Here is a 16,898-nt window from a genome sequence, read left to right as displayed (position 1 = left end):
TGAACCACTTTGCCAAAAATAATCTTATTTGTACTTTTGGACAAATGTCTTTAAACGAATTGCAACGATTCGTCCAACAGGAATCTATTTAAAGACAGCTTATTCCAAAACTAAGTCAGTCATTTACTGGCAGACATCGAGAGCAGAGCTGTTTGTCGTGAGTCTGGGAACCCCGGTCACCGACGACTTTCTGCACTCGAATTACATAGGCCAGAAATTACTTTTACTCCAAGATTAGCGTTCAGCTAACTTGGTCAATCTCATTGGCCCTTTTCAAGGCCATTAAACGTTGAACACCTGCCAAAGTATATATTGTAATTGACAAAGAATAACAAAAACAGCCTTTTTAGGGCGCGCAAAAATTGTTAATAATGCCTCGAATTGCAAGAGGGCGAATCGGGAGGAGAACTTCTAATGCTTTAAATGTTTACAGCTTTAGGAGTCGAGAAACTGATGCAGAACATTTATGGAGAGTAGAACAGCAACGGCAAAATCGACGATTGAACAACCACTTAAGTGACAGATCCGCTTTCTGTTACAATCCTGATATTGATTACTTAAATCTTCCATCAATTCAAATTGGCGGAATGGTTTCTATTTGCACTCATTGTGCCGCTAAAAAATGGAGAGATGAAGCTCCAGGGCTCTGTTGTTCTGGTGGTAAAGTTTCCCTTGATCCACTAGAAAATCCTCCTGAATTGGTAAGATGTCTGTTAATGGACGAACACCCCCTATCAAAACATTTCCTTGATAACGTCAGACGTTACAATACGCAATTCCAAATGACGTCATTTGGAGGGAAAGAAATTAGAGAAGGAAACTTTATGCCAACTTTCAAAATCCAAGGTCAAGTATACCACTTAATAGGTAGCTTACTTTCTGAACAGAACAAGAGTCCGCAGTGCTTACAAATCTATTTTATGTCTGAAGCTGAACAAATTTCTATTCGGTCAGACAATGCCCTAAAAAAAACTTTGATTGAATCATTACAAAAGGTGATGCATGATTGCAATCCTCTTATAAGAACTTTTAAATCCAATTATGACTCTCGAACAGTAGATGAACTTGAAAACTTAAAATTGATTATTCATGCTGATCGAACTCCTGTTGGGGAGCATCGAGGACGATACAATGCGCCTAGAGTGAATGAAGTTGCTGCATTAATAGTTAACGAAGAAAAAGGCCCTAAAGACATTATTTTACATGGTCGACATAAGCGGTTGGAGCGAGTTTCTGAGCTCCACCGATTCTATGACTCCTTGCAATATCCTCTTATGTTTGTTTTTGGAGAAAATGGATATTCTATTGATGTACCACTTTACGGTGTTCCAAACAAAACTGTTTCTTGCATGCAGTTCTACTCTTATAGGTTTATGTTAAAAAATGATCATATAAATTACCTACTTTATTATAAGAACTTACTCAATCAATTTGTTGTTGATATGCTGGCAAAAATGATCACAGAACGTTTACTTTACTTGCGAACACATTAAAAACAACTGCGTGCTGAAAGTTACATTCATCTACGAGATGCAATAAATAATGATCGTAACATTGAACCCTCCAGTATTGGACAGCCTGTAATATTACCATCCTCATTCACTGGCTCACCGCGATATATGCATGAAAAAACTCAAGATGCAATGGCTTACGTACGTGGGTTTGGGCGTCCATGTTTATTTATCACTTTCACGTGTAACCCTGAGTGGTCGGAAATAAAAAATGAATTACACAAAAATCAAAAACCTTCAGACAGGCATGACATTGTTTCAAGGGTTTTTCACTTGAAATTAAGGAAACTTATAGATGTCCTCACTAAGAAAGCAATATACGGCGAAGTTGATGCTTGGATCTATAGTGTCGAATGGCAAAAACGAGGGCTACCTCATGTGCACATACTTTTATGGCTTAAAACAAAAATTCAGCCGGATGAAATAGATAAGATCATTTCAGCTGAATTACCAGATCCTCAACAAGATCCCTTGCTATTCAGTATAATTTCGAAAAGTATGATTCATGGACTTTGCGGCGAATTCAACATGGCTTCACCATGTATGGATAATGGAAAGTGTACAAAAAAGTTTCCTCGAAATTTTGTTAAAGAAACCCTAACTGCAGATGATGGCTACCCAACCTATCGTAGAAGAGCCCCTGCAGATGGAGGTCATAGTTCTGTACTTACAATTCGTGGCAAAGAAGTACAGATTGATAACCGTTGGGTTGTACCGTACTCATCCGTCTTATCACGATGTTTCAATGCACACATTAACGTTGAATTTTGTCATTCAGTGCAAGCAATTAAATATATTTTCAAATATATCAACAAAGGATCGGACCGTGCCACTTTTTCAGTTGGAAACATTGACGAAATGGCAAACTATGCCAATGGACGCTATATTTGTTCCTCTGAGGGATTTTGGCGTTTTTTTGACTTTGAGATTCACGCACGGTATCCTCCAGTCTTACATTTAGATGTTCACCTTGAAAATTATCAAAGAGTTTACGTAAATCAGCAAAACATTCAACAGATTCTCGAAAATCCGAGAAAAACAACGTTGATAGCGTTTTTTGAACTTTGCGTAATAGATGATTTTGCTAAAACTCTTTTGTATTCCGAAGTTGCCGCCTATTATCGATGGGACAGTAATAAGTTTGTGAAAAGAAAACGGGGTAAAGATGTTCCAGGCTGGCCAGGAGAAAAAAAAGATTCAGCTATAGGTAGAGTTTATACGATTCATCCCACCCAGTCGGAATGCTTCCATCTTCGAATGTTACTTCAATATGTTCGAGGCCCAACTTCATTTGAGTACTTAAAAACCGTTGATGGTGTTACTTACGCAACTTTCAAAGCTGCCTGTTACGCACTTGGTTTATTGGAAAATGATGATCAATGGAAAAACACACTCGCAGATGCTGCTTTGTCTGATAATCAATCTAAATTACGTGACTTATTTGCTATTATTTTAGTTTTTTGTGAGCCATCGCAACCTAAAATTTTGTGGGATATGTTTAAACAACAATTATGCAAAGATATTCTTCACTCTCGACGAATTCAACTCAACGATTTTGAAGTTGAATTTTCTGAAGAAGTGTTCAACAGAGGTTTAATTGAAGTAGAAAACAAGATCATTTCTCTTTCAGAAAAAAATTTGACTGCATTTGGGCTAAACTCACCGGTTCGAGATGAACTCTGTACTAATGATCCTTTTGAACATTCCATCAGACATGGTTGTGATCATAACTATTTATATAACTACGTTGAGCAAAATCTTCCTAAGTTGGTTCCAGACCAACGAGAAGCTTTTGATCGTATAATTGATAGTGTCTTAAATAGTAGTGGAAAAGTCTTTTTCCTGGATGCTCCTGGAGGCACTGGAAAAACATTCCTAATTAATCTTATGTTGGCCCAAGCAAGATCGGCTGGAAAACTGTCCCTTGCTGTTGCATCTTCTGGCATTGCTGCCACTCTCTTGAGTGGAGGTAGAACAGCTCACTCCACTTTTAAACTTCCATTATGTGTTTTTTCCGGAGAAGATTACACGTGCCCGATTCGCAAAAATGGCCCACTTGCAAAAATTCTTCAAGATACAACATTTATTGTATGGGATGAGTGCACAATGAGTCACAGAGCTCACATTGAAGCAATTAATAGAACATTGCAAGATTTAAGATCAAACCAGAATTTAATGGGTGGCATTACATTTGTTTTTGCTGGTGATTTTAGGCAGACTTTACTAGTAATTCCGAGAGGAACTAGAGCTGATATTATTCATGCCTGTTTGAAATCATCATTTCTCTGGCATTATGTAGAGTCTCTTCATTTACGTACTAATATGAGAGCACATCTCTGCGGAAGAAACACGGAATTTCCAACACAGCTATTAAAAATTGGCGATGGCACGATGGAAAATGAAAACGGTTTTATCACCCTAGATCAATCCATTGGAAAACTGGTTACAACTATCGATGATCTTATTTCTAAAGATTACCCAGACATTGAAAATTTATCAAACAAATCATATCAATGGTTATGTGAGAGAGCGATAATTTCACCGAGAAATTCTACAGCAGAGGAAATTAACAACATTATTCTTCAAAAGTTTGTAGCTGATTCTCGAGAGTACCTCTCTATTGATTCAGTCATCGCATCTGAAGATGTTGTTAATTATCCTCAGGAGTTTTTAAACTCCCTAACTCCATCAGGATTTCCACCCCATAAGTTGAGTTTGAAAGTTGGAGCTCCGATTATGCTACTACGTATTCTTCAACCCCCGAACCTGTGTAATGGAACCAGACTGCAAATTAAAACTCTGCGAAATAATGTTATAGAAGCTACTATTTTGACAGGTCCAGCATCAGGACAAATAGCTTTTATTCCAAGAATTCGGATGATACCAACTGATTTACCTTTTCAGTTCAAGCGATTACAGTTTCCTGTCAAAGTTTCTTTTGCGATGACAATTAACAAGTCGCAAGGACAAACTTATAATTTTGTGGGGGTAGATTTACGTTCAAACTGCTTTTCACATGGACAATTGTATGTCGGGCTTTCAAGAACTGGTGATCCACATCATCAGATTGTTTTAATTCCTTCTGGAAATAAAACTAAAAATGTCACGTATACTTAAATTTCGTGAATGAAAAAATAATTTAAAATTATATATTTGTATCTTTACAGCTTTAACAAATAACCCTTTGTTATATCATAACGTTAACATGTAAAAATCAACGGCCCTTTTCAGAGCCAATACCTATTTTATGACGTAAAGAATGCACGATACTTTTTACCATCATTTTTTTCCTTTTTTCTATATTTTCAATAAGAAGTTATTTGTTCCAAAAAGTGTTAAAAATAGATGTGAAGTTTTTTAACTGAAAACGTCCTATATTATTTGTCAACACACATGTGTTTCATTCAGCGAGTCTCGGGCGAAGCCGGGACGGGGGGCTGCTAGTTTGTAATATTAAACTTTGAAAATTTATAATGATCTTTTACAAATAACCGTGAGAAAATTACGTTTCTCTTTCCAACTTGTAATAAAATATTTAGCGTCGATAAGGCTGACATTCCACGTTTAATAGAGAGCTGAGCTACTACATCCATACAATTGTATCGAGGGTTTCGTATTCTGCCGAAATAACATTTGCCGATACATAAAATTACCAAAAAAAATTTTTTCCGACAATGGTTCGCAGAAAACTAATGAGCCGAAAAGAAGCGTATCGAAAAAAAATTTTCCGAAATACAACTGAAAATTTTTGGCAAATTGCTTTTCGTCATAATACTTTCGGTAAATGTTGCTTTCGGCAAATCGCCTATCGACGAATTTTCTTTACAGTAAATCATATAATTAGATCATTTAAACTGATAAAATATCTAACAATCATGGCTGGCAGACTTAAAAAATGATAGAAACATAGAAAATTAAAACGTGATATACATTTTTGTCCATGAAATTAAAGATGCACGATAATCAATGATGATTAGTAATGATTAAAAGTAATAAACAATTTCACATTAAAACAAATTTATCAATATATTTAACATTTTTAATTGTAGCAGGTTGGTGTACTTTATAAGCTTTTATTTATCTTGGTTGCCTGGTTGTTTGTTTGTCTGGGACAAAGTGGGTAATCAATTCATCAACCACTTCTCAATATCCGATCATACTAAAATTATGCACACTTTTTTCGTTCTAAGGACTATCTTAAACATATAGTATAATGGATATTATTATTGCCAAAAAACGGCCGCCATCTATGAAATGGTAGATTATCTTTTTTTATTACAAGACCTCCTCGACATAAATATGAAATGATAGGGTTTGGCTAGTGCAGTACAATAACCCAATAAAAAGGCAGCACAGTATTAAAAACATGTATCAAGTATAAATTGTTTGAGTAACCTGTTTCTTTATATTTCCTTTGATATAGGTATCAAATGAAAAGGTTTGATAAATAGAATACATTTAGCTCTGTGACTTCCTTACTAATATTGCGGGTAAGCCCCCCCTCGGCTTCCATTATTTCTACATCCCTTGTTTTTAGTTTTCGTTTTTTAAGGCTCAGTACAATATACCTGGTTGCATACCTCTTGACTTAAATTTGCGATAACATTATTATCTTAAAACATATACTATCTTTCATTGTAATTCAAAGAATTAATTTTTATAAAAAAAAATTTTAGCAAATTCATGAATGTTTCCAAATCTAACTTTTTTCAACTTATTTTATGTCGATCCGCTTTATTGTAGCGACATGGCGGCACTTGCAATTCGCAACTCCAAAATTATTCAGCTAGCTGCCAATTTAAATAAAGTTGTCTGGTTCGCGCACACTTTTTAAAAACACATCAAGGACTATCGCTTGTTTTCATCTAATTTTTCATTACATTTCGATGAAATCACTTTAGTATATGTGGTTTAAAAACTTTATCAAATGTAAAGGTACAATATAACTAGAATACAATAAAATGTGTTAAATTTCCTTCAAATCAAAATGGTGGCCAATACAACATGGCGCATCACCTACTTCACAAATATTTGAAATGGGTATTCGAGAAAATAGTTTGGTAAGAGAGTGTACCATTAATTTACAAATTCTTATAAACTCATAAATCTTGTAAACTTAATGATTTTTATTTAGAAAAAAAACTGGTTATAGTGAGAATCGCTATTACAGTATTTCAAAAAAACTTAACACATGAATAACAAACACATTTGTTTAACTATTTTACAGTTGGAGACAGAATGTAAATATATTTGCTTCTCTTAAATAACTTTTTTTTTTGTTAGCCTTCTACACCGATTTCATACATCCCTTTTTGTACACTTTAGAAAAATATCACTTATTTGATCTGTCAAATTTTAGCATTCATCTATCTTTATCTATCCTTAATTATAAATATTTGTAGATAATTAAAATAATACATCTGAAACCTTTAGAAAATAATCTAGTTTATCAATTACTTTTTTTTACACCAATTATGTTTAAATCGCTATCAATCCATAAGGAAATAGAAATATCGATAAAGCTTTTCTCCTTTACTTAAAAAAACTTGCTAATTAGTAACAACGACGAGTATCTGGAATATAAGATGACTTCCGGCATTAGCTAATTCCTCACTATGTCTGACGATTTCTTGTATTGACGTAAATTTCTGACACATGACTAAAAAAAAGGGTAGTAAACAAGACAATACAAATGTTTTAAAATTGTACATATATTATACAGTTTTTTACAAATGTAATAAAATGTTAAGGTTGAATATGTTTTGGTATTTACTTAAACAATATTGTTATTATTTAAATCAAACTCTGATTATGTATATACTAATTCAAGAATAAAATTATTATATAATGAAATATGAAGATAAAACAAACAGCCTTATTTTTGCATTTAAGGCACGACTCATACATTTTTTAAGAGCAAAAAGTGTAACTATTGGTAATAATTTCATAAAAATTGTTTTATTACCTAACATGAGCAATATTACATCACTTTCTTAGCTATTATCGTTATTTTTCGATATTTTCAACATAGTAATTATATTTTAGATAAAAAATGAGTATTATAAAAATATATTTAAATAAAATCTATGACTTTCTTTAACGACACATAGACTTAAAGCGGAAAATGTAGCAAAGGTAAGTACTGATATTTTTTATATGTTTAATATTTCCTGCAATTTTCAAAGCATACAGAAAGCATTTACAAATGCATAAAAATAATACAAGTTTTAATTTTCTTTGGGTATGCAAACTTTGTACTCACAACTTTGAGATATTACGTTGGCTTCATACTGTAATGGACAGAAATGTTTTTGGCTTTAAATGTTTGATGACTTCTACATAATCTAGAGTACATTTTGGAATAAAAGTGTACAATACAAAAAAGTTGTATTTCAATGAGATCTACAACTTATTCAACTACACATACACACAGACCTTTTATGAAAACTGTAAAATCAATAGTAGAGAATAGAATAGAATTGTTATTATTTTACAATTGTTAATGTTCGTTTGTTAATTGAGTTTTTTAATCAATTATGGGGTCGTCTATTTATAAAGTAAACAGATGTAGTTTCTTTAAGGCTGCGTTGCGATCAATCAAATAAGGGTTGATCGTTAACGCTATTTTCCCTTTACCGGTAAAAGATATCGATAACAAAAGGGATCTACGAAGCGAGCGAACACAGAGGGATTCAATCGCAGACGATGGGCCAATAGGCGATTCTTTTTTGGTTGTCTTTTTTTTCGTTTTTGGTTGCTATGACGACCAAAAAATAATAAGTAAAAAATTGTTTTTTGAAAAACGGGCAGAACCATACCGACAAACGAGCAGTGATCACCGTTAATTTTGTTCGTAACCTAGAACTGAATAACGTAAATAAATGGCTTTTAATTGATTCTAAACTTAAATCCCGAAGTTTTATTCTGATCATAAAGTTCTGTTTCGTGACAGAACAAGAATAGAATAGAAATTTATCGAGGCCACGGGGTACAACCCCAAAATGGCCCTGCTTGATGTTACATCGAATTACAGAGGTAGTGTATTTAACAATTGCCTTGTTTTTTTTTTTCACAAATCCCGAAGGAAAATATCGATTCACGTGTATTTCTCTTAGGCTTCATAATTTTTCACATTTTTCGTCTTAAACACTTGGAAGCAACAGTACCATGTCAATAAATGAGTGATAACATATTAAAAGCATATTCAATTCCGAAAATAACAGAATTTTTGTGCATAACGATTCGAAAATAGTTTTGCAGATATTAACAAAAGCGTAATGAAAAAGTCACGAAAATTTAAGCTACGACTTAATGCATTTTTACTACATTGTTTGTAAAATTTTTTGTACTCTATATTATTGTCTGAAATTAATTGTACGTATTCTGTAGCAGAAACGAATAACGTAATATAAAATACATTATGTAAAAGTTTGAATTATCGAAAATTTGTAACAGACTTTTGGTGATTGAAATTAGGAAATTCGTAACTTTTGAGGTCAAGACATTTTTTCAGTAAACAAAACAACATATTGAGTTTTTATAAATACCATTGGAATCCAAGGGCCTTGAGAAACAATTCTGAATTTTTTGAGATTTTTTTTATGCCTATTCGAGTACTAGTAAGTTGACTGTAAGTAGGTAATCCAAATCAGTTAAGCGCCACGTAGGTCCTAGACGCCAATACAACCTTAATAATGTTTTTACGAGTACTTAATTTCTTAACATATCAAAAACGTAAAAATTGACTAAAACAACTGCTACAATTTGAAAATGATATAGCCAAATCATTCAAAAAATGATAGGCCTCCTTACACCCAAGCAGCGTCGAAAGTATTCAATCAATATTATCAATAAAATCTTGGATGGTAAACCAATATTAACCATTTAATAGTGTTACAAACTACATGGTTATCATTGGTAACTTTGTAACCAGAAGTTTCAAATAACATAACCACTACTCAATGATGCTGGTACAAGTATTAACTGTTTCAAATACAAATTTGATCGAAAATTGCGAAAGTAACTGCTACGATGCAAAAATAATTTAGCCCAATCATTTAACAGAGACAGGCCTCCTCACTTCCACACCTTAGCAGCGTCAAAGTATTCTAGAAGTATTATCAGTACACTCTTGGGCATTGACCGTCTCAATCTATGACTCCAGGACCCGGTCTTAACGTTATTACGCCGCAATTATTAATATTATTCATGTAAATTGACATTTCGTTATGTAATTAAAACCATACTTGCAATACCATCATGCCTCACATGATTTCGTTTTAGAAGTGTCATACAATCTAAAAATCTGTACTATAAAATAATGTCACAAACTAATTACGTGTTATTGATAAGTTTATAACTAGGAAAAGTGTCTAACAGCACAACAACTATTGAATAATGTTTGTCCAAGTATTAAACTGCTTAGCCTATAAAGCTCATTTAAATTAACCAAAACTTACTGCTAAGATGCCGAAATAATTTAGCTCAATCATAAAATAAATGACAAACCTCCTTATTTTTACATTTGAGCAGCGTCAGAGTGCCGAAAATATTCTTGATAGACTCTTAGGCGTTCAACGTCTCAACCTATGTCTCCGGGACCCGGCCTTGACGATATTACGCCGCAATCATTAATATTTTCCAGGTCAATTGACTTGTCATATGTAATGAAAACTATCCTTGGAACAACATCATGAAAATTGTGTCTGGGAAAAGTGTCCATGATTCTTCATTTTAAAAAAATGGCTGTTTGTGCATACGTGGGTGTGACGCGCACGTGTGTGTATGAGTATCGGGAAACAAAATAGTAATTTTAAATAAAATGGTATGATTATTTAATTTACAACATGATACTTCAACTAAATAAAAATGAAAAATAAGTATAACCAATATTTACGGCAACAATATGAATTTATTTAATAAACTTTTTAATACAATGTTGCCTTAAAGAAACTTATTCTAGAGAAGGAGTTTACAATAGATGAATTCATAGACCAGGGATGTACAACAAATATCTCATATCATTACAATAAAAAGCAATATAAATTATTTGAAGAAGCTTTGAACCCAGGAATGAGTAACTGTTCTCTCTTACTATTGAAAGAAAAATTAAGCGTCAATTTAAAGAAATGTTTAAAACTTTTTTTAAAAATTGTATAATATTCCTAATAAGCGTACATTCAAAATTAAAATTTTTTAGTGACGCTTATAATAGCGTAATCGAAAAGTAAAAATCAGTGCCGTATGAAGCCTTCCCTAATATTTAATGTTGTAAAGTAAAATTATTTTTAAAGATGCCAATTTTTTTACTATTAACTGAAAAAAATACATTAAATCTTATTACAACTCAATTAACAAAGTTTTTTAACAAGTGAACTAAGTGCAAAAAAGTGAGAAATTGTTAAATACTCCTTAATTAAAATTACGTTAAAATTTTTACAAATTATTGTCCTTTTGTTTTCCGTTACCTAGAAAATAAGTGAACTGAGCGTTAAACAACTAAATCTCCTGATATTAACTGACGCTTATAACTTAGATCTATAAGGCTCAAATTTTTGGTAAGTTCTGCTCTTACAAAGTACTCTTATTTTTTTTTTTGCATCAGCAGCTCAACTTGTGCAAAAAATTGATACTTGACATCTTATATACGACTGATGAGTATTTTTTTTTTAGTTATTATTATGAGTATACTGTTGTCTTAGTTTATAGGTAATTCATTTATTACTGTTATTTAGATTATTACAATTATTTTTTAAATTTAACAGTGAATTACAAGAACGTAGGAAAAAAAAAAAATTTACGGTAATCGCTTGACAACATAAAAATCTAGAAAAAAAGTTTTAGCTAAATAAGTAACAAATTTTTTAATGTTAAGACATTTTCTTTTAATCGAATAGAGCTTGATTCTGATTTTGTCTAACTTTGGCGATTTGAATATTTTCATAGGTGTTGGTTACACTTTTTACTAAAGTAAAAATATAAAGTACTTTTGAACAGCAGTTGTGTCTAAAAATGACACTCAAAATAACAAAAGAGGTGCCTGAAGGTAAATAATTTAAAGTGACTAGGGATTATCTGTGAGTAATTATACAAAAAATAGCATTTTTAATACACATTATGAGTGAGGACTGACCTACACTTGTAAAAATAAGAAATTGTGCAATGATTTATTATATCTTTTTGCTTGCAAGAAATAATGACCTAATTATGAATTGGTTGTATTTTTGTTTTTCTGTGGGTAGCTTGGTGTTTCTTAACTGATCACCACAGATCTGCTGTTTATAAGTTTTGTATACTAAAAATACATACAATATTTGTATGAATTTATGAACATTTCCAAACATGCTTTATTTCTTGTAACTTTATTATCATTATATATTTTTATGAAAATAAACGCAGTAAAAAATTTGAATAAAATGACAAAAGGTAGTTGAAAACACAACTTGAATGCTTTTATTGACGGTAAACAAATTTTATAAAAATACATGGATGTCAGTCTCAGACAATTTAAACGAGACGTACTTTGAGTAAAATATGTTTTATAATTACTCCATGCAGTAAGACTGTGCTCGATTCCGCAACGTATTTGTCCAAACAATACTGCAAAAAAGAAGGGTTTCCCTTACCAGAATAAGAGCATGCAGTAAATGTTTGTAAATTCTAGAATTTTTACGAATTTTGCAAAAGAGTGGCTAAAATTCAGGGCTACTTGATTTTCATTTAGTTAATTTATCTACATTAAGTGTACGTTAAATTATTGTATCAGTATACAAAAAGTTAATAATCTATGATAGTACAGCTTCTGTGAATCAAAAAAACAAGTTTCTGATGGTCTTCTTAATCTTGTGGTCGATAGAAAAAAAAGACATCAATATGGATGAAACGAAGAACGAAAAAATAAAAATAATAAAAAAATTTAAGCAGAAAAAAAAAATAAAAAAAAATAAACAAAATAAATTTGGAGAAAAAAATTTTTTTTTAATAAAAAAAAAAATATCAAAATGAAAGCAAAAAAATGGAGAATCTGGAAAAAATAAAAAAAAATAAATCTAAGAGTCCGGCCTCACCGCTGGGTGGTCTGCGTGCTCAGCTAGAGGTCGACTTCGCTGCGGGTGGTTTTCCAGCCATGCGTACGAAGGCGCTTAGACCACTCGACTATCGTCGCAGTGTGACATCACTGCCTTAGTTACGGAAAGACTATTGTCCGACAGCACAATCATTGATACAATTGTATGGATGTAGTAGCTCAGCTCTCTATATTAAATGCGGAATGTCAGCCTTATCGACGCTAAATATTTTATTACAAGTTGGAAAGAGAAACGTAATGTTCTCACGGTTATTTGTAAAATATCATTATAAATTTGCTAAGTTTAATATCACAAATTTTGTCAAATACTAAATTAAAAGTTCAAAAAGATTAAAAGATTTATATTTATTTAAAGTTTAAAATGATAAAGAGTAATTTTTAACTAATTACGTGTTATTCATAAGTTTATAACCAGGAAAAGTATCTAACAGCACAACAACTATTTAATAATGTTTGTCTAAGTATTAAACTGCTTAGCCTATAAAGCCCATTTAAATTAACCAAAACTTACTGCTAAGATGCCGAAATAATTTAGCTCAATCATAAAATAAATGACAAACCTCCTTATTTTTACATTTGAGCAGCGTCAGAGTGCCGAAAATATTCTTGATAGACTCTTAGGCGTTCAACGTCTCAACCTATGTCTCCGGAACCCGGCCTTGACGATATTACGCCGCAATCATTAATATTTTCCAGGTCAATTGACTTGTCATATGTAATGAAAACTATCCTTGGAACAACATCATGAAAATTGTGTCTGGGAAAAGTGTCCATGATTCTTCATTTTAAAAAAATGGCTGTTTGTGTATGCGTGGGTGTGACGCGCACGTGTGTGTATGAGTATCGGGAAACGAAATAGTAATTTTAAATAAAATGGTATGATTATTTAATTTACAACATGATACATTAACTAAATAAAAATGAAAAATGAGTATAACCAATATTTACGGCAACAATATGAATTTATTTATTAAAATTTTTAATACAATGTTGCCTTAAAAAAACTAATTCAGTAGAAGGAGTTTACAATAGATAAATTAATAGACCAGGGATGTACAACAAATATCTTATATCATTACAATAAAAAGCAATATAAATTATTTAAAGAAGCTTCGTACCCAGGAATGAGTAACTGTTCTCTCTTACTATCGAAAGAAAATTTAAGCGTCAATTTAAAGAAATGTTTAAAATTTTTTTTAAAAATTGTATAATATTCTTAATAAGCGTACATTCAAAATTAAAATTTTTTAGTGACGCTTATAATGGCGTAATCGAAAAGTAAAAATCAGTGCCGTATAAAGCCTTCCCTAATATTTAATATTGTAAAGTAAAATTATTTTTAAAGATGCAAATTTTTCTTCTATTATCTGAAAAAATACATAAAATCTTATTACAACTCAATTAACAAAGTTTTTTAACAAGTGAACTAAGTGCAAAAAAGTGAGAAATTGTTAAATACTCCTTAATTAAAATTACGTTAAAATTTTTACAAATTATTGTCCTTTTGTTTTCTGTTACCTAGAAAATAAGTGAACTGAGCGTTAAACAACTAAATCTCCTAATATTAACTGACGCTTATAACTTAGATCTATAAGGCTCAAATTTTTGGTAAGTTGTGCTCTTACAAAGTACTCTTGATCATTGTAAGTTTCAACAAAAAATTTTGCAGCGACAACTTCAAATTCTTAAATTTTTTTAAAATTTCATTTGTTCCAATTTTTTAATTAAAGTAATTATGATAAGGATTGTAAATACCAAAACGTTACTCAATCTCGTGACTTTAGTAGTTTATAAGACCTTCACTGATTACACTGTTATAGAAAAAGTGGGAAGAATTAATTTGCGCCTTCTAAACATAGAAAATTTGCGATTTCCTCATTCACTTTCTTTGTTTACAATAAATTTTCAAAAATATGTGCCACTGCTATGTAATAAACGTGTAGAGTTTTACTAATAATTACTAATAAGTATGAAATTCACGTGTTATAAGTCTCATAACTAATATTTGTATGTGAACAGCAACAATTATTATTGATAAGCTTAAAATTTTTTTTTTTATAATGCTCACCTGTCACGTATTTGAGTCAGTATCCAGCCATTGATACTGCAGTAAATTACATGAGTTTGGATAAGTAGATGGAAGAGTGTACAAGTGGGCCTCTAATGCGTATACTCTTGCGCCTTGAGATGTGGATCACTGGCAGGTGGAACATACACTAAATTTTCACCTGCGTTTATTCATAATATTTATATACATGTTTGTACGTAACATACATTAATTTACAAAAATAGTATTTGTATAATGTATTTAATTTGAATGAATAATTCTTGAATGGATTCAATGTTTACCTTTACCTTTTTCATCGCAATAAGAGGCTCGATATTTCATCCTGGTTTTTTCACCACTCTCCTCAGTAGCCTGCTAGGTTGAGCTGATGTAAGTTTTAAGCTGACTGCGTACATCTACTATTACGCACTGTAACTGATGCTGCTTGCGATAACACTTAACGTCAGACAGCATGAAGTCGATCTCGTCTCTTGTCGTTGGTGATGCCAATGTACTTGCTGTGATCACTGGCCATGTGCTTGGCTGGGATGTGGATGATATCGTTGCCATGCATACCAAAGGTGACGTGCATCTTCGAGACATCATAATACACCGGAGCGATGCCATTGAACTTAAAATCACCAAATGGGTTGTAGTCCTTGGTATTGACTAACCCTCGTAAATCTAAATGGTCATGCAAGGCTATTATTGAGCATAGGAGGTGAATTGTTGCTCTAATAGTCGTATTACCAAAGAGACAGTAGCGCAATTTTGAAGAAAAGCACGTCCTGGGGCACTGCACTTATCATCCTCGCTGGAGAGAATGCCTATCTGGACCATGATAGGTAAGCCACAGCTTCGTCGGGCTCACGCTCGATGAGTAAAAAGTACGGATATATATGAGAAAGTGCGACAAAAAATCTCAGTTTTTCATATTGTTACTCACTTTTCGCAACACAATCAACTTAACGCCAACAACAAACATAAAGCAGTGTTTATACTACCCAGACCACGACCGAGACGTAAGGGTATTTGTAGGTTAGATTTGTTATTCCGCTTGGCATATAGAAAAGTTATCACAACGATTATATTCATACTTACCATCTGCAGATACATTCAAAGAACCGACTGATCACTCTTTCGTACCACTTTCCAACTATTTGGTAACTTATAAGTCAACTTTTCTCGCAAGCGACGTGATACGCTATTGTTTCTCAATTGGGAGAAATAATGTGTTTTAAGCGAATCCTACGTTACACACGTAAAACAGCTAAAAACAATGCACTTGGACGTGCGTATTATTTTATGCACTTTATGTACGTAAATATTACATATTAAAGTAAATTCGCAAACTATGTGGATAAAATGTGTAGTGGTATTCATCTTAAACGTGTATTTTCATAGTTACGCATCAAAACGTATTATTTTAACGTGTTTTAAGTGCATAAAACGTCTTACACATTTAAGTGTATAAAATTATGCACATAAAATACGTACAGTTATGCACTTGAATTTATAACTTGATTCTTACCATAGGAGTCTCTATGTACGGAGACTGTGATGGGGGGAGGTACGCCGCTGACCAAAGAATATCTCGTCTTTGGGTCGTTACCCGGATGGCCAACCGCTCATCGTTAGACGGGAACATGTGGGTAAGTGCGTTGGGGACGCGACGACTAAGAAGGTAGCCGTTTCGGCTGCCCGTGCCCCTCAGAGCTGTTTTTCCTAGCTTACATTTGTAGCCAAAAATTCTCTAAGTGAACCAGGTGGGATGGTGGGACTGCCACACAACTCTGAAGAGTTGGTGCAGATTGTACTCTGGCTAGATATGTCTCCTGGTATTATGCCAGAGACGTCATCGGTTGGAATAAATTTTTTTTTTATCGCACTCGTCGAGATTCAGGGTGAATGGAAACCTAGGTCCCTTCCCCTTTACAGAAGAGTGTCGTCCGTAACCGGGATATCCAGCTGCAAGACTATCACCAACATTCTCTATGCAGCTCGTTGAACTGCCGAAGTACGACTACATCACTATCGTGACGCTCCGGCGTATCATAACCACACTTATTTATTTCTGTTCCAGGTAGCCTCGATTTTATGTCGACGCCATCTAGCGGATCCCGCTGAACTAAAGTGAAAAAATATCGTTTTTTTGCGAAACTTTGAGCTCATTTATTACTATTGTTATTAAATTTTTTAAGATAAAAGCTATACTTAAACCATCTAGGAAGTATCATGAATCAGTGTGCAAAAT

The 16,898-nt window shown here is 32.7% G+C and overlaps 1 protein-coding gene across 1 annotated transcript; it reads left to right on the top strand.

Annotated features, from left to right (window-relative positions):
* The first annotated feature begins 371 nt into the window (after positions 1-371).
* LOC149373338 (uncharacterized) lies at positions 372-15,317 on the top strand. The gene is made up of 3 exons (XM_089597466.1): positions 372-701; positions 2,529-4,468; positions 15,116-15,317. The coding sequence occupies exons 1-3, from the start codon at positions 372-374 to the stop codon at positions 15,315-15,317; spliced, it is 2,472 nt and encodes an 823-aa protein (XP_089453592.1).
* Positions 15,318-16,898: the final 1,581 nt, after the last annotated feature.

Source organism: Copidosoma floridanum, unplaced genomic scaffold (assembly GCF_036245765.1).
Source record: "Copidosoma floridanum isolate Cflo_tuat_1 unplaced genomic scaffold, Cflo_Japanese_pri ptg000032l, whole genome shotgun sequence".
NCBI classification, from domain to species: Eukaryota; Metazoa; Arthropoda; class Insecta; order Hymenoptera; family Encyrtidae; genus Copidosoma; species Copidosoma floridanum.
Note: the sequence above shows the minus strand (reverse complement) of the source record. Positions and strands in the feature narration are given on the sequence as shown.

Excerpts from the sequence above, each read along its gene's own strand:
- LOC149373338 (XM_089597466.1), top strand. The coding sequence starts at position 372 with ATGCCTCGAATTGCAAGAGGGCGAATCGGGAGGAGAACTTCTAATGCT. Across the intron at positions 702-2,528 it reads TAGAAAATCCTCCTGAATTG|ATTCTCGAAAATCCGAGAAA; the intron begins GTAAGATGTCTG and ends AACATTCAACAG. Across the intron at positions 4,469-15,115 it reads TTTGCGATGACAATTAACAA|CATGAAGTCGATCTCGTCTC; the intron begins GTCGCAAGGACA and ends AACGTCAGACAG.